Source organism: Accipiter gentilis, chromosome 5 (genome assembly GCF_929443795.1).
Source record: "Accipiter gentilis chromosome 5, bAccGen1.1, whole genome shotgun sequence".
NCBI classification, from domain to species: Eukaryota; Metazoa; Chordata; class Aves; order Accipitriformes; family Accipitridae; genus Astur; species Astur gentilis.
This window is the reverse complement of record NC_064884.1, coordinates 25794384-25819060: the sequence shown is the minus strand read 5'-3', so window position 1 is coordinate 25819060 and position 24677 is coordinate 25794384. Positions and strand designations below refer to the sequence as shown.

The 24677-nt window shown below is 39.8% G+C and overlaps 1 protein-coding gene across 2 annotated transcripts in view; it reads right to left on the bottom strand.

Annotated features, from left to right (window-relative positions):
* PDE7B (phosphodiesterase 7B) overlaps positions 1-24677 on the bottom strand; it is a 183469-nt gene that overhangs the window by 30847 nt on the left and 127945 nt on the right. For both annotated transcript variants that reach the window (XM_049799882.1, XM_049799880.1), the window contains one exon: positions 7683-7766. In XM_049799882.1, the coding sequence (XP_049655839.1) occupies positions 7683-7766 (84 nt within the window). The remainder of the gene's footprint in view (positions 1-7682; positions 7767-24677) is intronic.

Here is a 24677-nt window from a genome sequence, read left to right as displayed (position 1 = left end):
GTGTTATAAACATTTTGTTCTTACTTGCTTCTGTAATGTCTAAAAATTCTTTGTTTCCTGACTTCTGATAAAATTCATAGAGGTCAAGTGCTTTCTGTCAGCTGTCATGGTTCATATGGGTTACAACTGTATTATTTCTCTTTAAATGGGTAAACATACTTTTTCAATTAGGAAGAGGCTGTGGGAAAGAGAGGGGGACTCTGAACACATCAGAGAAAAGCAGAAAATTAGAATTAAAACAAAAGACCTTTAAAATTTTCCACTTTGAGTCAAGATTCCGTTCTTCAACCACCTGCACAAGTGCACAAAATCCATGCAGAGCACTGTTTACAGAAAAGGTGGTCATGTACTCCTTTGGGTAATGTAGTTAATATAGTGTGAGAGGTTCTGGGACACCAACTTTCTGTTGGGTTTCCTCTTTTTTGATGGCTCGTAACAGCTCAGCTTGCAAATCATAAAGTTCCTGCACAACTGTTGGCATCTTGAAGAATACTAGTCATGCAGTTTCCCTCCCATCCCAAAATATATCCCTTTTGAAAGAGACTACAGAACTAAAGAATTATGCAGGTTGTCCCACTTATATACCGAGTTATCCCATTACACCAAGTTCCTGAGAAATTAGAGTTTCAAAGACCAGTTAGGTAACAGAACATTAGCCTTAATAACAGGAAGAAGAATAGATTAAATCCAAATTTAAGATGAATTTAGATGTGTTTCTCTTCACAATTTGCAGCCTTTATTGAGGTCATCAATCACCTTTATGCAAACAAACATCTTGGCATCTTTTATTAAGCCTCCTACAAGTTCTTCGGAAACAGCATGTCGTGTTCCGTTTCACCACAAAGTCGTTATCATTTCAATATGAACCTTCACTTTGCCACTTCAATCTTCATACAGCAGCACAGTCAGGACCTTTTTTTGGTAAAACTGCAAATGTTCTATAGCTGATTATAGTTTCTCCAACAGGAAATGGTACATCCCCTCCCCCTTCACTCCCCTTGAGAAAAAGCAACATAATCTGTAATAACAGCAAACCTAACTTTCATTTATCATCTTAATGATCCCTTCTCCTTGTTCTTTCTTTTCCTCTGGTCATTTGGAAAGTATCCTCAGTGTTATCTTCAGTACACCCTTTCCCTTTTCTAATCAGGGAAAAGAAGGTGGGGTGGCAGAATGGGTCACGCATCATTTGGAAACTTTTAAAGGGACATTCTCAGTTGAACTGAATCCCAAATCTGTATTAAAAAAAATAAGTTACAAACCTGTATAATCAGGTCAGCGTTCACTGAGATTTTCACCTAATTTTTTGTTTGCTCTGCTTGCTTTCATGAGTTCTCCTGAAACATTCATAATCCAAACTGCAGCATTTTGTTAGCATATGAGAGCATGTGCATCAATCAGTTTTACATTCTGGTTTTCACTTTCTACAAATGTAGTGTAAAAGCTAAACAAGGACCATGAATGTCAGGAAGGAGAATATATTTTTCAAGCTACCTTGTTATTAAATTTTGCAGATAACAACTCTTAAAAACACTTAAAAATCCAAACAACACCCCAAACCAAAAAACCCCCTTGCTGTTATTTGATGAAAAGGGGGAACCAGACTGATTTCCAATGACAGGAAGAATTTTTTAATATAGTGAAGTGTTACTAGAAAACAGAACAATCCTTGTGCTGAAACATTATTAAGAGAATCCCAATTCCTCTTCCTTGAATAGGTAACTGAAAGCAAGGCCATAGGCTGACTTCAGTTCTGAAAATGTTCTTCCCATTCAAACCAGACACAAGCTAACCAGATTAAGAAGCCTGTGTGCCTTCGGGATGTTGATGAGTATCTTTTGGATGGGCTTATCCATGAGGAACTAAGGGAGGTATTATGTAGAAATGATGCAGACCTCATAAGATCTCTCGCTTTCTAATTTAATAACCATCTGGAACTTTGGATTCATCTCCATGGGCTGGGTTGGGATCCGAGTAATCCAATCAGCCCTTGAAACTTCCTCACAAGACCTTTAGTGTCCTAATTTAACCTGGGTCATAAATATCTAAAAAGGCATCTCTCACTCCCACTTGTTTTTCTAGCCAAAGGCAACAAAACAAGACAGTTAACCAAACTCTTTTTAACCTCACTCATTTGGGTTCAGGTTACTTGATGGTTCAGTTTTGGGTTGGTGGCTGTGGTTAAGTTTTATTTTCCCTGGAGATGGGCCCTACCTGAAAGCCCTGGAGTGTTCAAAATCCAAAACCAAAAATGAATGTAAATTTTGCAAATGGACCCTTCCGTAGGCAGGCAGAAACCACAGATTCAAATGTCCACAGACTTTGGTTCTTTGAGATGAAGACTTTTTCATGAGTTCCTATCTTCCCTTACTAACCCTGACAACACTCTTCATTTCTGTAGTACCTAATTTATCACATGCCTGCAAAGCATCACTTTATTTGCAAACAAACTGAAAGCCAGAGTATTTTGCTTGACTCAAATCAGACAGCAAATCAAGGACAGAGACTGAATGATACCTATTATCAACATTTATCACCATCTGGCGCTAAAAGTCTATCACCCATACTAACTTAATTTGCTAAGCTAAGCTTAAAGCAGGTGGGGTTCTTTTGGACTCAACTTCTGCCTGCATGACAATACCAAGATCATTGGTAATACCCAGATATACCTTTGGAGTGTCTAGAAACACGTTTTGACCTTTTAGATAGTCTCAGATCCCACTCTTATGTTCCTGTGTAAGGTGTAAGGAAACAGAAATCTCTTTGGGTAACACCATTTTGGTACAGACACTCCACTTTGCAGGTCACATACTACATCCCTTCCCTTTCCTTGTTATCCCTCCTAGATCAATATATAAAGAAGTGAATTCTGTCAGACACTGGGATACTGTGGATGGCTTACTGAAAACAGGTGGGTGCAAGGTAACGGAAACAATGGTATGACTGATACTATAACAAAAACAAAGTGCCCCTACTGAAGAATTTTTCAGAAAAAGTTAAAAATGCAAGCAGAAACAATTTTAATCATATTACTCCATGACAGACATATTTAAATATAGTCAAGTAGAGGCTAATAATTTTGTCATTTGCAAGTAAAAATTCAATCCAGAGAAAAGCTTAGCATAAACAAGATGGGAACTGGAGAATCACTGTTTAAGTCTTAAGAATCTCCTTGTCTTCTGACTTAAAGCTTGACAAGCAAATTTGTAAATAAAAGGTTACTCATCTCAGATGTAAACTATGTTATTTTGTTACTCTACTTAATTTCACCTGGCAAGAAAACAAAGTATCTAACATAACTGGAGCAGGGTGAGGTCTTCTTGGTTATTGCTGCATGCTTACCTACAATTCTAGATTTATCACAACGAATTCCCTCAAACTTTTGGTTAATGCAATGAAGAAATGTACCATCACAGTCACCAGCACAGCTCATCAGGAGATAATGAAATCTATTTTAATCAATACTGGTGGGATCTGATTCAATGATTCACTGAGCAACTTTGTCAATCAGAGAACTAAATTACTGCTGCCTTACGCTATAGTCCTTTATTTCTCAAATCCAAACCACGCTTTGCTAAAGAAAATTGGATCAAGTTATTTTTCACTGCAGCAGTGTTTCAAATTCTAACTTACTACCCTGCAAATATTGAGTTTTACTCCTTTTCTGCCCCATGAACACAAAAAGGTTCATTTAATTCACAGAAATGCAAAAGTGCCAATAAACTGCCATCATTGATTTCAACCTGCATCATGTTCAGTTACAAGCTAGAGCTACCAAGTTCAGAGTCAAACTTTCCTAAAATTTGTGAGGTTTGGTTTGGAATCAATCTTACATCATTTATACATCGTATTCAGCTGGTCAATGGCACCTAACACCTGCCTATTTCATCCATTTACTCCTTCTGGAGAATAGGTTTCTAATGGTTTCTAGGTCTTTTTTTTCTTCTGCCGCTTCTATTTTAAGGAATGCCTTATTTGCATGAAGAGAAAACCATCTCCCCATTTTCCTATAATCCTATAGGGCTGTGCAAAACTTGTATCTTTTAGTTTAGGAGTTTGTAAAATCTGAATATTTGTTCATAAGCACTCTAGTGAACGCGGGGCCTCACGTCTGCCATGTCCAGCTTATTTTTTTCTGGGGTATATCTGTGGCTATCAGGAGCAGGTGGTGCCCTTGCCTTATTACAGCAGGATGGAAAAAAGGATGGTCGGCTTGCTTCCTGGGGGTCTTCACACTGGCCTGGCTAACAGGCATTGGATGCCGCAGCTTCCCTGGGGAGAGGATCTGCTAGGTCGCTTCTTCTCAAGCTTCTGGCTCGATACTGTCAACACAAACGAGTATCTGGTTGGCCATGCAGGTCTCCACAAGTTGCAGGGACTGACTCAAGAAACCGAGGCAAACATACACTCCTTGCAATGCAGAACCGAGGAGTTCTTGGTGACACAGGGATATTTTGCATTCAATTTTGTATTCTGGAGTCATCTTAAGAGTCCCAAAACCCACCAGTGCAACTATGCCTCAAGGAAAACTTGCAACTACGCAAAGACAGGTAGATGCTAAAGTCTTGCATCTCCTCCAGACAGGATCCTGCAAAATCCTCACGGTCCTGACAGCCTGGCACTGACAAGGTGAAATAACACTCACTAACCTTCTATATATTGCAGAGAGGCACTGGAGGAACATGTAGATGGCATCACAGACATTAGCTCAAACAGCAAGAAGCCAACATTAATCCTGTTGGCTTTGATGAGGGCTACAGAAGATCCCATTTTCAGAGTGCAGGAAGTTTTCCTATCCAAAAAGACTTAACGGTGTCTTAAGTTACACAGCAGACTTTACTGCAGGGCTCCAGAAAAAATAAAAGATACGGTCTATCCAGTGTTAACCCTTAATATCCCTAGTAGGGAAAAATCCACTAGTTTGACTGAATCTGTAAGTATGTTAAAAAAGTTACATTTAAGTAACCTTTAGTCTGACATTAAATAGCAATGCCCTGATTTTTTTTTTTTAAATGTCAATTTTCAGAATGAATGTGAAGTCTGTTCAAGAGTGAGCTTCAGTGTTTTCCCTTACTTTAAAACAAGGGTGGCACTGTTATTTGGAGTAGTATTTCAGATGGTAGAGGGAACAATCACTATTTAAGCTCAGTTTGTCTGAAGCTTAAATAATGTTAAGAAGATGGAGTAATGTTTATGCTGCATTTCTTTATAACTTCTGAGGGTATTTACGATAAAATTTTCTCTGTCTCATCCCTCCCTTACTGTAACAGCTTTCGGTATACAGCTGCTGCCTGTCAGTTATTGCCCCCAAACAAACGTAACATGGTGCCAAAATTTTACTGCAACTATAAGTTAGGCACTTTTCAAAAAAGTTTGCAGTAGTGACATTTGTGTGTTTCTTTTTGATAGGCACCATGGTTTTTGCTGCTTATACGGTATGCACAGCAGAAATGGAAAGATAGATTTATATGAACCAATAATAGAAAAGTCTATTTACTTCTTGGCAAAACACATGTCTGTGTGCTCTGAAACTGGGCATCTCATTTACCTGTAGATCACCAAGTGAGCCAGGCCCAGTGCACTTGCCATCTACAAAATTAGTAGTCAAGTGCCTAGAAATTTCACTTCATTCTGCACTGAAAAATTAAGCCAACACCACTCCCTAGGCAGAAAGCAGTGAATACATAAAAACCTGAAAACAACAGGAAATCCAAAATCAGGATCACTGGTTCTCCTTACACAGAGATCATGACTAGCCGTAGTGACTTCCTTCAGATTACGGAAAAGCAGTAAAAAGGAGGAGTAAGTCAGAGGTCCCAGGGACAGTGAGCACCGGGACATAAACTCCAGGCGCCCCACCTCCGTGGGACCAGAGGTGCATGCAGAGAGAGGCATCGCTTTTAAGTTCAGCAGTTACAGGAGAGGGCTTATGCGGAGTGCCCTGCTCCATGTATGACCAAAGGGTGAGTATTCACTGGTACATCTCTCACCATGGATCTCTCCCTAGACAGCCTATGGACAGCACCAGCACCTCCCAGAAGCTGGCAGGATCTGGAGGATGGCAGGATTCATCTACAGGGGATAAAAGTGAAAGCCCTATCACCAGAAAAAAGAGCTGAAGAGGTTTTGGTTTCTTTAACCAGGGAAAGGAAAGAACCTATGATGAGAATTTTAAATAATATGTATATGTTCAAAATAAAAAGGCAAGACCTATTAATTTCTATTATTTTAGTCACACTCGAATGTGAATATATATTCACTTCTACTTCATGAATGAAAAGAAGTTTTATTTTGCCTCAGTCTTTTAAGGGCATCAACAGTAATATTTCCAGCTAGTATGAAACAGGTTTTTCTTCACATTTTTCATTGGCAAGCCAGGACTAAATTACCCTCAGAGCTCTGCTCAACCAGTATGTTATTCCCTTTGTCCTGGGAAAGCTGCTGGACCCATCTTACCCCTCGTGTCTTTCTACCTCAGCCATAGCAAGCACACTGATGGACTTAGGACCTAAAAGACACCTTTTATTGGCATGACTGAAAGCAAGCACTTTGCCAGGCAGCGGTAACTTTGCCAGCTTGGGTGAATGCAGCCGATCAGAGCCCAAGTCCTCCCCTTCCTATTAGCCCCTCTTTTCTCCTGACCCCCAGCCAGACCTCGCCCTTTGCGGCTGGGCTTCTCCCCCAAACTCCCTGCCACCTACCTCCCTTCCCCATGCACTCGGGTAAGCAGTTACAAAAAGGAGACATAAAACTTTGGTTTGATAATTGCTTTTTAATGAAAAGCATAATCGCTAGAATCTTAAAAGTGTCATCACTAAACAAACTGTTGGAGTTTCAGTCTGTTTTGATGAAGACGGTGTTACTTTTGTTCAAAGGCTACACGGAGTGGTCTGTGCAGTACACAAGGACACATCGAGATCTGCCTGTGTCTGAACACTGGAGTTACCACAGCATCCAGACTGAATGCTACAGAGCCCAAGACTAGGCGCTCTCTGTCTTTTTATTTTATTTTAATTTATTTTTTACACACTGGTTAATGGGTCTGCATCAGTATAGAGAATCCATCAGGTGAAAAAAATCCAACAGGATCTCTTTTTTTTCTTTTTTCTTTTCCTTTTAGATTTGCCCTCCTTTATTTACAACAGTGGCAAAATAACTTCAATCAAAATGAGGTTAAGATTATTTTTAACAGATGTTCACTGCTGGCCTGACCCAAAATCCATTGACGTCAATGAGAAGACTCCATGGGGCTTTGGATTGGGTTCTAATTGTTGGAAAAATTAATGTTATTGTAAACCACTGGTCAGTGCTGTCACATGCTCCTCTTCTGTGCCAATTCTATATGACCGGATAACAGACTCACATAAATCTGTTCCAACTGTTGGCTAAGAGGCTAAAGGACACAGAGGTTTATCTTTTTAATTCTGAAGCACCTCCTGTCCCCTCCAGCACATCCCATGGCACTACTGTATTTACTTGACAGACTCAGCATTATGGACAGTATTCCTACAATCAAAACATTTCACAGTCAAACACTGGGTGGGAATAACAGAATTATTAATGCTGACTGTGTGAAGACAGCTGAACTACAGATATGTATGAAATGAGACAGTTTGGTTTGTATACTTTCAATACAGATATTTTTTTTTTTAATGCAGACCTGAAGGAAGGGTTGCACTTACTGTTAAGAAGACGGAAGTCTATAAACGGGTAGGAGCCACGGCGCTCGGAGAGAACCCCTGTCTGACCTCTCACCCGTGCATCTCCTGCAAAACACAAAATCCCCAGAGATGTTAGAAGGGGCAGCTGCCTTTCTCTGCTCTTTAGATCTAGATCTATTTTCTATTCAGAGTGATGACGTTATGCTCCTCTAGTGGGAAAACTAAGGTCCAAAAAATCATCTCCCATGACATCCCTAGGTAATTGGGTAAAGCAGTACAGCTGATCCTCTTATCAGAACAAAGGCACAAAATCCCCTCATGTTTATCATATTGAACAGCTTCTTGCCCAGTAAGTAGACTCTCACTGCTTGAAGAGTAGTCCATTTTTTTGCCCAGACAAGACCAGTTGGATTCTGACTGTCACGGCATCACACACAAAGGTCTCAACCTTGGACTAGGCTCACAGTCCAACAGACCTCCAAAGCTGTGGGACTGGTCTCAAAATCATGAGCTGATGAAAAAAACCCCAAACAAAATAGGAACTTTTTTTTTTTTTAGGTGTTTTTGTTTGTTTGTTTTTGTTTTACTTTCTGCTCTTTAAGCACTCTGGAAAATGTCAGCCCTCTCCTCAAACACTGAAGCTGCTTTGTGTAAGTGAAACCTAATGTTCTTAGATAGGCATTACTCCAGAGCTTTAGGATGTATATTTAAATACCTTAAAGTGACAACACAATACTAAGAATTAGTATCGCTGTGTAATTCACATTGATTAGTACCTGAATTACCATGTAATACTGATGAAACAGGCAAAACTCATTTAAGGAGAAAAATGCTACTCAGGATGAGTAAGAGTTACAAAACCTCTCCCCAAGTAGATAGGAAGTAGCCGGAAGCAGATGTCATTTTTATATTTCCATAATCTTACATAACTTGTACTGTAATGTAATCGTTTCTTTATAGGCAAATAACAAGACCAAAATATTAAAATTTCCTAACTAAGATTAAGTTTGGAGATTTTGGAAGTTCAGGTTAGAGTACTCCAGTTCTTCACAATATCAATTCTTCTTCTACAGAAGCGCAGGCCACCGTGTTGAAAGCATACCCACTGCTCTTCCTCAGACAGCTCACATGGTAGGCCTCTCAAAGTTTGCAATAGAATGATGAATTATTAGTTTGAATTGTGCTTCCTCTGGGATACGAATATAGCATCTGACTAATCTAAACAAAAATAATTCAAGAATTTGGCTGCTAGTGCTAGCTTCTACTGCTTGTGTTTAAAACCAAGAAAACATCTTGCAGCGTAAAAGAAGGACCTAGTTAGATGCTGTTATTTTTTTCTATCTAATGTTCACTTAAAATGTGCTTACAATTATGTTTAAGGGAAGAAAGCCAAGGAGACTTATTAAGTTAAATATTTGAGGTGGAGAAAAACTTCCGTGCCCTCTAGGGGTCCTTAGAGGTACGAAAGACACAGGAGCGTGCACTCAAATTAAGAATATTTCAAACACAGTCACTTTTGATTACAAATATAAATCTATTTTCTCTCGTCCTTACTTTCACTTGCTTTTTTGTTTCCAGAGACAGAACATGCGTCCCCTGTACTCAGCTCCTGCTTGCCAACCGTTCGCTCTGAGGAACCAGCCCAAAACAGCTCAAGCTGTTGTTGACCCCACTTACCCCTCCTGATAGCAGGGGCAGGAGGTGCAAACCTCTGCCTGCTCTTCAGCTGTTGCACTTCAAAGGTATGATAACAGCACGGGTCTACCTTCATCAGCAGTTTAGAATCACGTGCAACTTGTGGCAACAGAGGTATATAAACCTATTCCCCTGCGATCCTTCTGTTAAAGGGCAGAAGGGTGGAGCAAATAGCTGGAGAGTTTGTAATACACCGAAGCAAGATTCATCAGCACCCACGAGTCAGAGCTCATAAGGCAGCACCCAGACTTGAAAGCGTTGCTCTCCGCCACAGGTAGACCCATCAGATTGGCCGATTCATGCAGAACGAGTAAGAATGGCAAGCATATGGTACACGTTATATAAACCCCCCAAAACCAGACAGGCTTGAGCCTGTCACTAGTACAAGCATCAACAAATTAAGAGCGGGTGTAAATTCAGAGCATGAGCATGCCTTGATTGAGGCTTTTGTTTTTCTGTACGCACCAATGAATTAACAGGAAACTGCAAATAATTCCCTGCACTAACACACTGATAAACGTGTCACTCCTGACTAAATCAACAGGTACTTCAAAAAAAGAGAGCAACTTAAACTCCAAAAATCTGAAAAAAACCCCAAGACGTGACACTGCAAACTCAGAAAGATTGATTTTCTTTCTGGACATGAAATAATATATTTATCTACCTGCTCAAGAGAGGTACCACAGTACTAGAGAATAACAAAATCATACACATTTACATATTGAAAAAATTGCCTAACTCTGATCTTAATAGCATGACCCCAAATTTTGAAGAAGAGATCGCTAAAGGTAGGTAGTCAACTGGAACACAGAAGAAAACACAATGTGGGCTAAACAAAAGTAGACCATACAAGATAAAACTCGATACTTAATTACCTTGAATAAAATAGCTGCATGTTAGACAAAAGGAAAAAATCAATACTGTAGTGCATTTCAACCACATGCACTTTGTTAAACATATAAGAGAAGGCAAGAGATGAGTACAAAACCCAAAGTCAGAAAAGACTAAAAGTAAGAAGATAACAAGGTGCACTGAAAGGAAACTTTCGCTTGGGAACAATTACTGCATGCCTAGAAGATTCATATTGGGAATGATCTTCAAAATTTTATTGATGATCTTGACACAGAATTAGGAGAGCACTAGTGACACTTGCTGATAACACAAAGCTGGGAGATACCAGGTATATAAAGCTACAGTTTTTAAAAATAAAGTTCACTGCTACTGTCACCTTCTGCTCAACTGCACCGCCTCAACTGCTTTATGGCCCAGCTACCTGCAGCTTCCACTTTCATTTTACTGCTAGTCCAGCTTCCTCTCATGGTGCTGCTGATGTCTCCCACAGAACTAAAGACTAGCCAGCTCAGACACGTATGTACACTATTCAGGCAAGGTAATTCCAGTAAACAGAAGGAAAGCAAGGGAGGTATTGATGCTATTAGTCAAAGCACACTGTCTATGAGAAGGCTGAATTCCTCCTGGAAAAAGTAGAAAGAAGGACCTCTAGGAAGATGATCAGGGCACTGAAGAACCATTTCATAAGAGGAAAACCACCCTGGACTAATGCCCACCATTGCTAAGCAGCAGAGTGGGAAAAGAACCATTTAGGTGAGCAGAAGAATATCATTCCGAAGGAAGAGATGAAAACGACTGAAGCAGCTGATGGCATGGGCTTTATACATGCTGAAAGATGACCTGAAATACTTAAGGACTATGCATGACGATCAATAAACTTGCTACCAGCTCTACGTTCTTCAAACTAAGAAAATGTGAATGAGTTTTACTTTACCAGCAAAGCTCAGGGCCTGAAGTCATGGAAAATTACTGATGATTCCGATCGGCTATTTGTGTCATTTTACATTTTTTACAGACAATAAAAGTTTGGGCTGTCTCTAGCACTATCAGAATCTATATGCAGAATAAATCTGCATCCTCGCTGACTTAGTAAAAGCCACTAAAATCCTTATATTCGAGGATTATTAACTTTACCCTCAGGGAAGGCAAGTTTCTGATGAGTCAAAGATGTTATCAAGCAGCTCTACCTCATGAATCTGTTATTTCAAAATACTTTGCCAGGTGCCACCTAGTCTCTTTCTACATCATTAGAGAAAGACTAGTTAAGAAGCGATGGTGGGCTACATCAACCACACCTGCCTTCCTCCATTTTTTCTTGGCTCACTGATTTGGAAAACATTTATATTCTTCCCTATTACTTTTAATTACCTCTAAGTACACTCAACAGAGAGGCTAAAAATAGGCTTTGCACCAGATGTACACCATACCAGATGATTTTTACTGTCTGAGTGGGAAGGGTCGTTCATGGCAACACACCACTCTCTTTTTCACTCTGACAGAGGACTTTGATGGTGATTTTCATCAATCCAACAGACCTTTACATCTCTTTGCTCTCCACCTTAAAATCAAGCTAAACAATTGTTCTGACAATTTATGCAATTAGCAGTTTTAGATAAATAATCCTTTCTGGAGCAAAAGGAAGGATTCTGTGGAAACAGGGCAGGAAATTTTGACAGCTCATTGTGTTCCCAAGTGAAACAAGCAGGGTGAAGGGAAACAGCAAGGGTACAGGTTCTCCTTGGCTGCTTTGGGCTGAAGATACAAGGGTGGAACATTTGCAGCCGCAAACACAAAGGGCTGCACCCTTGCCGGAGCCAAGCTGCCACAAGAGCTTCCAGCGGGGACATCTCCCAGGAGCCACCGCGCTCTTTAGTTTTACTTTGTCCTCATTAAAACAGAAGAGAAAACAAACCAAACAAACCAAAGCAACCTACATTAGATAATAGGAGCCTGTGTGGCGCATGCTGTGACTGACACGCAAGACAGCTTATAGTCACGGGAAAATCAGATACGGGGCAAGAACCACAGTACTACTGCGGCCACAGCGTCAGCGTGATTTCAAGAAAAAAAATGAAGCAGCTCTTAGCTGCCTGTCACATCTGGAAGAAAGAGCCATCTGCACCGAGGAAAACAACTTCTCCAAGACTTGCCTGAAATGATGTGGGATTCAATTTCACTGAGCAAGCACAACAAATTAGAAGAGAAAACAGGGCCATAGCTGCGACAAAACAACAGAACAGCTTCATGCAGCAGAAGTTAGGACCAGCCACCAAATTACTGATTTTATTTAGTACAAAGCTTCATGTGGTTAAGTCAGGAATAACACAGCAAATTCACGAGAGGTCACAAGTATTTATTCTAGTCAAGCTTTTCTACAATTTTCATCCAAATATTTCTTAAGCTGACTGTTTTAGGACACATACTGCAGTGGCGTGGCAGTAGTGTAAGGCCTCTCGTGGACTCCATGGAGACCCTGGCTCCTTCACTATTTCACTTATGAAAAGGCTTGGGATTTCTGAGATGAAGGAAGATGAGTTGTTGATGTTTTAAGCGTCATTCTGGTTTTGGTGGAAACTTTTTCTAAAAGAGGTAAACGTTGTTGCGTAGAAGTAGCAAACTCAGATGAAAAGTTAGGTTAAAAACAAGTCGCAGAATTACTGGAATTATTTTTGATTTGAAGATGTGTAATGCTTGTTCATGGTCATTTGTGCTTGCTTGGATTATTTTCATTCTGTTGTATTAGTGTTATAAAGGTTACTGTAAATTCTTGTCTGCAGATTTCCTCATGTGCATAAGATCTTCAGTGAACAAGAACACTTCTTCTGAACAGACATGGTGAGACTGACGTTGGAGGTTACAGAGACAGGATGACCCTCCTTTCCAGCAGGAGAAACTGGGGCAGCCACCTCACCTCACCTATTTGTAAGCACTGAATTTTTAAGCATGTAAATATTCCAAAACATTAGGCTTTCTGTGCCGTACGATGCATGGTTCTATTTCTGGTAATAGTCCTAATGAGCTCTTAAGTAGTAATTTCATCCAATGTGTTCTGCAGTTTCATTTCAGAATGCCCTGCAAAGGAAGGTAACTGTTGGTACTCCCTTTTTACCAAAAGGGGATGAAATGATGGGGTAGAAACCATCATTTGGTTTTGCAAATGTTTTTTTACACAGAAAAATCACTTAATTTCCCCTGCAGTGGTCCCACCCCATAAATGATTTATTTTTTTTTAACCAGTGAATTACTTGAATTTCAGCTACTCAAAGTTCCATCTCCAGACTAGCAACAGTTGCAGACAAAACATTTCACTCATCCTCTTGTTTTCTTACAAAACTGTATTTTGGAGTAAATGGTGGTTCTTATGCTCAACATAAACTAGTGGCACTGCCTGACTGTACTTGCCAGCTCTAATTTCTGCCCTCCTTTACTGACAAAAATCCATACAACTGCTGTATCTTCATCTCTTAAACAGTCTTATCACCACTGCTTGTGCCAATGAGTAAAAGGCAACAGAAGAAACAGAAGCTGACAACCTGTTCATAAAACCCTCCTCAATGTTAAAAGTTTCCTGTTAAGTTTGCTTTTGCACTGAGGCATAGCCTACCTGGAAATACAGCCAGAGGAAGATGCTAGGATCCATGGGCATGCCTTTAACAGCTGGTCATATCAGAACACATCAGCAACTCTGGTGAAAAGATTTTGAACTGAAATATCTTGAGGCAAGGCTATTACAACATGCAGACTTTGGGAAAAGTGCTTGCAGACAACTGAAATCCAAGATTATAAAACTGCCATAGAGAACCAGCTAACAGCAGTCATCAGAAGTTCAGATATTGAAGCAGTACCCACAGTGCCCTGTTCACAGACCTGTTTGTTCTTGCATGAGCAAACATAGAGCCTGCAAAACTAAGTAGCTACCTCTGACTGAAAAAATGGTCAGAATCGATTAGGATAGATAATCCTGCACGTGCTAAAGAAGGTAGCTTTCTAAAATGTCAATACATTACACTGCATTGGAAGTGCTTTCAACTGTTTCTGAGTTTGATAATGGGCTATGAATTATTGCCTTAAGGTCAGATGTATTTCAGGTACTCGTAGGTGTAAGTCAGTGGAGCGAATTAGGTGCCTCTGCCCAGTGACTAACCTTAAAGAGACTGAACTGCCTTTCAGAGTTACATGGTTTTGACTTTGACTGCAGATGGAGTCTAAGACACTTCTGTTCCTAAATTAAGTGCCATGATTATAAGCACAGCATACCAGGGGAAGAATCCGAGACCTTGCCTGTGAGGATCATATTCAGACAGCTGAGACCACACCAAACCTCTTATCTGTAAGTATGCTTTTCACTGTGATTATCCCTGTGACTGTTACTATTTATTTAGTAATAGGTATAATAGATGCATATACCTTCAGTTCACAGCAACGTGGGCACACCTGCAAAACATGTACTGTGTATGCTCATACAGTGTAGTATTATCCCACAGCTCAGTTAAACAAAAATCAGCACTTGTTATACAATAGTAATTGGAGTACTGTTCTCTGTAAAAAGAAATAACTAGCTCTTTGATGCTGCTGTGTGATACTTAGCTATCAGTATTTTCTAGACAAAACCACAAAAGTTATTATAAAAGTTTACATGAAGTGCTAAACCACAGGACACAAAGACAGAAAGGGAGCATAAGAGCACTGGCAAATTACAGACTGCTTGTTCACGTACAAACTTTTCATTTTGGAGACATGAGAAATCCAGATATAGGAGTTTGCCAGCACAAATTTTGCAAAATTCAGCCAATGGCTTTCATAGGCAGAGGAAAAGTCAGACAAATGTTGGTATCTAGCTGCAAAGAAGAGTTATTGAACTAAAAGGAGGAGAGAGGTCTTGGAAAAGAGAATCCAACGAGAAAGCACAGACTTGTATAAATATAGCTTTGTAAGTGCAGAAGACAGAAGTCATCTATCACCACCTCCATACCTGAAAGGAACAGTTTAGACAACCATCCTGACTTTGGTAAATATATTGCGTAACTATATTGCAGTGTGCTAGCCATCTACTACTACCTATGAGGCTGAACTCACCAGTAAAAGATGAAAATGAAAGCCTGGGAGAACAGGCAGCTTGAAGGAGATGTTATTCTGCTTTCTTTTGAGTGATCCATTTATCATTCCCATTCTTGCCTGCAGCTTATAGTACTCACAAGCAGTAGCATATGACGGATGGCATCCCGAGTCTCACTGTTGCTGTGGTCCTGAATGGCAGCACTTTGGCTGGCCTGAGGCTTATCACACCGCTGCTGCTCAGCAGGGTCCAGGGTACTAAAAGAGGTCCCAGGGCATTTCTCTGGATCAGGAAATGAGACTTGCGATGGACAGGATCCTCTTAGTAAACTGGATATTACCATTTCTAGTGCTAGTGCAAAGGACCACCTGTCTGTATTTTGAAGTTTTTATACTGCATTATTGTTGGGGCTTTAGTCTTCTCTGTCTCCAAATAATGATCACTGACATTCCAGGGAAAGCAGGTATTAATATAGATAGGGCACTGAACTGTCTCCATAATTCTTGTCTTCCTAAATGGTTAGATAGCTTGTAAATGACTCTGCGTTAGAAGATGGGAGCTATGTTAGCAGAAACAAGTTCTTGCACTGCTATCATTGCTTTTGCTCTAGACCCCTGTTGGGAAGTGGCAAAACTTACTGGTTTTCTTAACGTATGAAACCGAATCTAAAATAACACCATAAAAACTAAAGGATACATCCTGAAACGTTAAGAACCGTAATGATAGTAATAACAGCTACAGTATGTTCTTAGCAACAGGTAGTAGGTTGCATTACCATGGCAACTTTGAAGATAATACCTTACTGTCATGCTACTCCCATCCCTCTTCCAAATAAACTACAGCATAAATAAAAACACATTATTAGTTACTGAAATTGTACTCTTTGGATTCTAGTCTTCCGCTAGACTCCCAACTATGAAATAAAAACATGTATTTAATAACAAGCTTCTAAGACTTGTACACTTCCAATTCCATATACGGCAATTTCCAAAATAGGTTAAGTAGTTTCATATAGTGACATTCATTTTGTGTAAAAGAAAAAGCACAAAGAATCTGTGTTTTGTCCAAGACTAATGCCAAAAAGAGGTATAGTGTTCAGATCTCTATGCATAGTGCATTAGGTCAAGCTACTTCTATTGCCAGTGCCCCACAGATATGATTTTCTTCACTCTCAGTTACACCCAGACTCTAAGTTATCCAAACTATAAATTATATTTTCTTAACTGTAGCAATGTTCTAGATATAGCTGCTCTTTCAGAGATCCCTTTGCATTTGCCTATGTATTGCAACCTAAAACTGAATTCTCTCAAACGTCTACACCTTACTCTATTACATAGATTTCTGAGTTGACCATTATCAGCGCTTTAAATGCTTCCACTGTGAGAGACAGCTGGAATCCCTGAATCCGCCAGTGAGGGTTTTGCCATTGAAGAACAGATTCTCTTTCTGCAGAAAGTTGAGGTAATTGTCGAGCATTTATTCAACCAAGTTTGCTTTACTGTTCTGTATTCTCATTTCTCACCTACCTATAACATACTAAGTGACCTTTTTTATTAACTTTTCATTTTTTATTTTACAGTTTCCTCAAGAACCACTCTTTGCAAGTATACGCATTTTATGGGTCGCACTGAGGAGTTACCCGAGCCACAAGGTATCATTCTCATTTTCTGCTAAGGCACTATTAGGTAGACAAGCTGAAACTGGTTGACACTACAATCCAAGTTTACCTAACATTGATTAAAATTTGATATATTATTTATAATTATTTTATGTAAAATACTGATAAATGCAAAGTGGAATAGAACAAATGGAACTTGTTTTGGGGAAATGTTCAATAAGTTGAGATTGACATTTTTTTATTTCTGAGAGAGAAAGAGAGGGCACTCTTGGAATTAAAATGCAGAATGGTAATAATAAGCTCGGAGCTTATTTCCTGATTTATTTTGGAACAAATTGATTCCTTTCCATGCCTCAGTTTTCCACTTCTGTGTTTTGTGTGTTCTGTGTCGACAGCAAGTTCTCTAATGCAGGGCCTCAGTGGTTCAACAGCATCTTCTACCTGCAGTCCTGGTCATGGTTTCTACATCACCACAATGCAAACTCTAGTTATCTCTGCTTTTCACACTAGCAACAGTTAAGTTAGACAACATTCAAAGAAAATGACTGCAGAGGGTTTTACTCATGCCATCAAACCAAAATTTGCTTTCAACTCTTAACAGGACACTTAAGAAAATTTCCCTCTATTACCACAACTTTGCCCATGAGATTTCTATACCCTCCCTCTCCAATGAAACTACAGAAGATACATGTTCAAAACTCTAAGTGGTAATACAGCAGTTGCCATTATAGCAACACATTGCCTACTTTTGAAATGCTTAACATCAGCCAAAACCTGAAGTCTGTCAATAGTTTCTACAGAATGGCAGTTTTGCCTGTGGAGGATCCAAGTAGGAAAAGTACAAGACCTTTGGGATTTGCTCCCTTCTCATTTTGTGCTAGAATTACATGGCTGCTATTCACCTCACACAAGAGGAGATTCAGACTCTACTGATTCAGCCTGTCTCCCCGTATCTAAAACTTCTGTCTAAAGATCGTATGGTGCTTGCACAACCCTTCAAGGTACATAAGTACAGAGTCAACTTTAGAGGTAAATTGAGATGCAATAAAGTAAATGAGTCTCAATCTTGTGCATTAACCACAGGATGATCCTTCTTCATCAGTCTCTGCATGTTCTTCACTTCCTCTTTTCCAAATCCCCTCTGCACTATACATATATATATATATATATATATTTATATGTGTACATATTCCTAACTCAGGTGTGCCCCTTCTTCTTCCTCCCCTTCTCTCTGACTCACTGGTAGTTCAGCTTCCCCTCTACTCACTGCCTTCTCCTGAGGCTGGAGTACTGCGCGGCTTTGTACCAGCAAGCCCAGCAGTGCTGGCCACTTACTCTTCCTGATGGGGCTGCTCCAGGAGTCTCCATGGCTGGGAGAAAGCAATGAAAGGGGGAAGGAGGAGAAGGAAGTGCTAAGCGTTGGCTCGGCAGCACAAGAAGGTGCCCGTAATATCTTGCAGGAGAAAACTTTGCTCACCACCAGAAGCTTTGCTCTGATCGAGAGCTTTATCTACAGACGAGACTGCAAGAACAAATGTTTGAGATTAATGATTTGACTTTTGTTTGTATATCATATATTGCAATCAATTATTTTTTGTATTCAGAGGCAATATCTATGGCAAATACCTGAAAACCTTCTTTCTTACTGGTCTTAAATTTGGTTTAGTTTCCTTGTGGAACATACAAATGCCTCCATAACTCAGTGAATTATTGAACCATAAGGCAAGAAACCTTTGTCCAAAACAAGCACAGGTAACCTTAGTATTATTTGCTTGTTCAAGATAAGTATTTCCTGAGCTAGCCCACATTTTATCATGTAATATTTCTTCACCAGAGAAAATTATTTTTATAAAAACCTCTTTTTCTATTAAGAATGTTTTTCTGTTTAGAAAAAAATAAAAATAGCATATCTAGGTAATATAACTATTTGGAGTGGAACCTTTTTAATTTTGATGCTAGACACAGGAATAAAGCTGCATAAAGTGGAAGCTGAGCTTGACTCTTCGCCCATTTGAAAAATGTTTTTCTCTTCCTGTTTTGACACTGGATTTGGGGGGGGGGGGGGGCGGAAATGCAAACCACCAAATCCGGAACCTAACCTTGCTAGAATTTAGCAAATAAATATGCTACCTCTTGCACTTAAACAGATCACTGATCTGGACTATCTTTGCTATGTACTATGCATTTAAAATTTAAAACTATAGAAGTGTGGCACAAGAGAATCAACCTCATATTATTCACGTACTAGCCTACTCTCAGTGCCCCATTCTCTGTTATGGTTCAGTTGCATTAAATATTTACTGTCTAAAGTACAATTAAATAACAGTTTACCTTCTTTATTCATTGCACATTCTTAAGAGAGGTGAGCATGAGCTGCCCCAAAGAAAAATAATTAGCTACATATTTCTGTAATTACAAAAACAGTTGATAAACAAATCTAATTAGGTGCTTGCCATTGGCAAAGAGTGGTATTTCCCCAGAACCTGGGGAACCTTTGTGTTTTCCTGACCGGGACGTCACGCAGCAGCAGGAACAGCTGGTGCCCAGGATTCTTATTCTTCCCCAGCAGGTGTGCTGGCAACCACGGCCTCGCTGAGCCCATCAAATGTGCAAGCTGCTGCCAGGGAGCCTCTGCCCAACTTGTTCTGGTGAATCTGGGGTTCTATCCCTGCTCCTTATTCCAGAAACTGCAAAACCTTAATATCTGAAAGGGAGAACAACTAGCAAGATATGCAGAGAGGCTTAAACATAGCTCACTGTAAACAGAGCCCCTTTCAATGATCCTTTACATCACCACCTTCTTCCCTCATCCCGTAATTATGTACAGCTAGTCTTGATTTCACTTTGACGCTGAAGTTACAAATAGCAATGTCACATAAGGGACCTGCACCAAACACTACGCTTTGGGAGAAAAGGCCAGGCATACCTGAAGGGAGGGAAACCCTGTCTTGCCCTGGGAACAGAAATGGATCGTGCTTGGCCCCTTGCTGAGGAGGATGGACAGAGCAGGGGAAGGAAAGTATTTTCCTCCTTCCTACTACTCTGTACATCCTTCCACAAGAAGTGGGAAAAAATCCTGGGTTTCAGACAGTGAACAACTTGCTGCTCAAACTTTGCACCAATACGTGTTTTTTTAATTATCTTCCAAAACTACCATGAATGGACAGAAACATGAATCAACATTGTAAAAATTGTACTACTAATTAATCGGCTAACTGGCCTAACCAGAAGTCTCCATTCATGAACCACTATGCTGGAGCTACACCTAGAAGCCAGGACTGCGATTTGGGCCCATCACTGGCATAAACTTTGCCAAAGCTTCATCTATTGCGTCAGCGCCAAGAACGCTACCGGGAGGCATGTGCGGGCACCCCACGCCCATGGAGCCAGCGAGGCAGCTTCCCGGGAATGCTGGCAGCCCGGAGTGTGCCGGCATCATATCCCTTCCAGAGGCCAAGACACCCTGTAAGAATTTCCTATTTAACGTCTTCCAATTACTTCATCATTTAGGAAGTGTCACTAGTAAACATCCTTAATTGTACTATGTACATTACTTTGTATTTGAAGTTAACTAAAAGCCCTGTGCATTTTATCCTTGTTTTTTTGTTAATATAGAAAAACAACAAAACCAAACCAGCAAAAAAATATTGTGAATATTTCAAACTATTTTACATGAGAAGTACCCGGTCCTCTCACTGACAGCACGTGCTGCAACACTGCCTTTCTCCACAACTAGGGCTGAAAACAGAAGCTGAGGTTTTTGTCTCCTGTGTTTTAACATGTTCTCAGGGAATTCAAATAATTGTTAAAGTCTTTCAGAAAGCAGAGGAAACTGCAATCTAAAACTTCTAATACAACAAACAAACAGACTTTTTTGGGTGGAGGCAAAAAATACTGGAGTTGTTTTTATAAATCCCAAAGGAACAATAAACTGTACAAACAATAATTTAATTTTGTTTTGCCTCAAAGTTTACCTTTAAATTACAGCTTAGCAACTCAAGAGTTCTGTGTTACATATTCATTGAACAGATCCTTTTATGAGCAATCCAGCTCCTCAGGCCCCTCCTCAAATAGTATTTTAAAGGAGAAAGAGCAAGACAGTGCTTCAGTATTTGCTCTTCACAAACTCCTGTAAATTCCAATAGAGAATAACTCTGGCAGGGACTTCTTGGCATGTGCGTGTGAAGGCATATAAAAAGTATTTCTCGACTCATCATACTCTTGTGCAATTCATACTAAGCAGAGATTTTTGTTGTTGTTGTTTTTTGGTTTTTTGTTTGTTCTGGGAATTGCAAGACATTAACACAGAAAAAGCAGTAAGTTTACTGACTTTTTCTTCAAAACAGCTCGGCTTGAATAAACATTGAGTATATCTTAAAGTAATATCCAGAAAAAAAGTCATTTTTCCTAGACTCTACCGGAACAGTATATTCAGTAACTATTGGTTACCAAAGAAAAATCAAGAACTGTATGAAAAATAATCTTAACTACTTAGACTCTACTCACAAATGATATCTAATACAAAGGTTCTGCAAATTAGCTTTTGAATTTATTACAGAAAAGCAATTCAGAAACTCTGCTAGAAAAGTCACAAGATCCTTCTTTCCCCAAACATTTGGCTAGGTCTCACTGAACCAGTGTAATGCTTACCTAAACACTTGAAAATTTTGAAAATGTTAAATTTTAATTTGGTTCTACACTGAAGAGAAAGTCCATGAAAATTTGTAAGAATCAGCTCATCATCGTCACATTACTGAAGATTGTCATAAAATTCTGTCTATAGTTGTAAAACTGACTAATGTTTTGGACCAGGCTCTAATACCAAATGTATATTACTGGGAAAAAGGCTGTACTCTGTTAGTTCCCACACAAGTGTAGCAAGGTAATGTACACCGTATTCATGGATATTCAAACACAGATCTGATATCAACTACATGGAGAAAAACATTGATTAAAATTCTGCCAGCAGACAGAAGCACATCTAGAATCCTAACGAAGGATGTATATTCCAGCTCACCTTAAACTAAGTTTCCTGTTTTATTCCTCCTCAAAGCCTAATGGCTGAGTAATTCTCTCTCCAGAATGCAACAGGATCCATCACAGCACGAAGGGACTGTTATAGATAAAAATAAATCACTTCTTCCAGGACCATCTCATTTGCGTGGCAAGTATACTGAAGCTGTGAGCCCATCCTTCAGTTTTGTTGTTTCAGTATGAGATGTTCCTGTTCTCTCCCTTTTTATGAAATAAAGCTCAGCAACTGTGTTTTTCCCAGATCTAGGGAGAACAGTTTTTCCTACTACCTGTGCATGCAGTCCTTGTGTTGGCTCCTGCAGTTGCTCTGAGATCTGCTGGCCCATCTCCAGGTGTCTCAACAGCCTTGGATGCAGATTGCTGCTAGGCATAGAGATCTCATGTGCACAAGGGCTGGTGGAAGTGGCTATAAGTGGTTACTCCCCATAAGGGAGTTGAACAGCCTGTCCTGTTTTTTCACCTGAAAAGACAAATCTTATTTTCCTGAACTGACTTCCCATTTGTATATAAAAGGGGAAAATTAATTTCAACTCTATGGAAAGGGGAATGGGGCTCTGGAGGTGACCCAGTCGCCTTCCCATTGCTTGATCTTCTCTGCAACCTCATTTTCCAATCTCAGTAACTGATATCATCACTGGGGCTCCTGGAAAAGTAAATGTCTTGGTCTGGGGAGGTGTTGGGAGTAACAAGAAGAAAGGAACAGGTTGCCGTGAGCCTTCCACAGGAGGAGCAGCCCAGCCAGTGCTCTCCCAGGCCCCTGGGGCAGAGGCAGCAGCCACTGTTCCCAAACCTTTCTTTTTCAGAAACTGAGTGGCTGCATGTGCATTCAGGTGCTGCAGAGTCTGCAGATACTGCAGGAACCACTGGGGTCACTGAAAGAACAAAAGTTGTTAGGGGTGGTTGAGGGTGGAAACAACCTCAGGCAAACAAGGCCCTATCATAATTATAAAGTCACGCTGTTCTGTTTGCAAATGACTGAGGAGTCTTGACATTTCAGATCAGAAACTGAGTTGGAAATTACAACTTGAAAAAATCACATGTATTCAAGACCTTGATCCAGCAGCCACAGAACTCGGTCTCCTGAAAACAAGCAGTGACACCCTGCACTCCTAGGGCAGTCATGTCAGGCTGCAAGGACAATTCAGCAGAGATCAATACAGTTTTCAAAAAATACATCCAAAATTCACTTCTTATCTTTTTTTTCCTAGTCAGGTAAAAACCTGGAGTGGAACAGACAGAAATTGCAAGACATTGAGGTTAATATTTACTTTCTAAAATGGAATATATGTAACTGTTAGTAAGAAGTAAGCCTTGCATCCATCCTCAACGTGCTAACACATACAAAGGAAAAATACTATATTATATACCAGTATCTATTGGAATTCAGAAGATTCTGGCTACAGAATGTTTGTCCTTCAGATATGGATCCCCTTTTTTTTTTTTTTTTTGATCGGTCTAATCTGATGAGAGACATGATGGAGAAACTGAGCTATTAGCAAATAGCAGGGTTTGATAGGGTAGGAAACTATTGCTTTGAGCAATAACTTGCCTAGCAGTTGTAAAAGGTAGCATATGGATTTTCTTTCTCTATAAAATGAGCTTCTCAGAGAAAAGCATAGGTAACTAAACCAGAGCGGTACAGAGGCTGTTATTTGAGTTTCTTCCACAACTACAAGGTACTGCAAAAAAGAAGCACCTTTGCTAGCAACCTCTGTAGCACTACTTACAATCACCAGAAAATGTGCATGATCATAAAGAGAAACAGTAGCCATAGAGTACAAATGTTTTCTTTACACTGCATTTAGGAGAGGATTGAGGGAGCGGGGGGAGATCCAAGGCAACTATTCTACATCTTTCCCTACTGTTTAGTTCAAACTTCTTTCCTTTATTTTTTTTTCTCTGAGATTTTACATGCTAAGTCTTACCATATTTCTGTTGAAGTCAAATAGATTTTAGCTCTCATGAAATCCTATGTCATCTAATCAATAGTGGAACATGTGGTGTTATGAGAACTTTTCTGTAAATATTAACATTACATACAGTAAAAATAAACATACTGAAAAACCCCTCCTACACCATAGGGTATCTTCAAATATCTCCAGATGATTTCACACCCAACTCCTGGCAAGGCACTATATTCCCTAACCAAAACAGGCTCACAGGTTTGATAGATTCTGAGAAGAAATTCTTTAACAATCTTAATTCTCTAGTTTTAACAGCAGCAATAAATAGGACAGGTGTGAAATATATTCATGTTACTGAAAGCTGTTCTGCACATCTGAGAAAGCTTCATCTCTACCCATTCTTCAAAGGCTTTTACTATTTTAAACAGTACAATAAACTTTCAGTAAGACCTTGTGTTTTTCTGTCACAGTAGCATGAATTCTTACCCTACTTAATGAATTTGAAGGGGTTTTCCCCTCCCAGTGTAATTTTTTCAAAGTAGCAGGCACTTAACATTTCAGATTTATCATAATTAATTTTACCCAAACACTGCCAATGATATGTGTTTGCTATTCTATTGCTTTTAAGAGGAAAAGTGGGTTTGTATAAACAGCCCTCCATCATCTGCCTGGCAAGCTATCCGTTCCATCTGTGAGCGGCCCTTTAGTTTGGAAGTTCCTGCCTAATTGCTACAGACAGATGTTCTCCTGCTATAGCTATAGACACCAGGGAGGTTCCTGCCATGTTAATTAACCAGCTTAAAGACGTTCCTTTCCCTATTTCAAAAGCCTAAAAACTCTTACACACAGCAGAAACG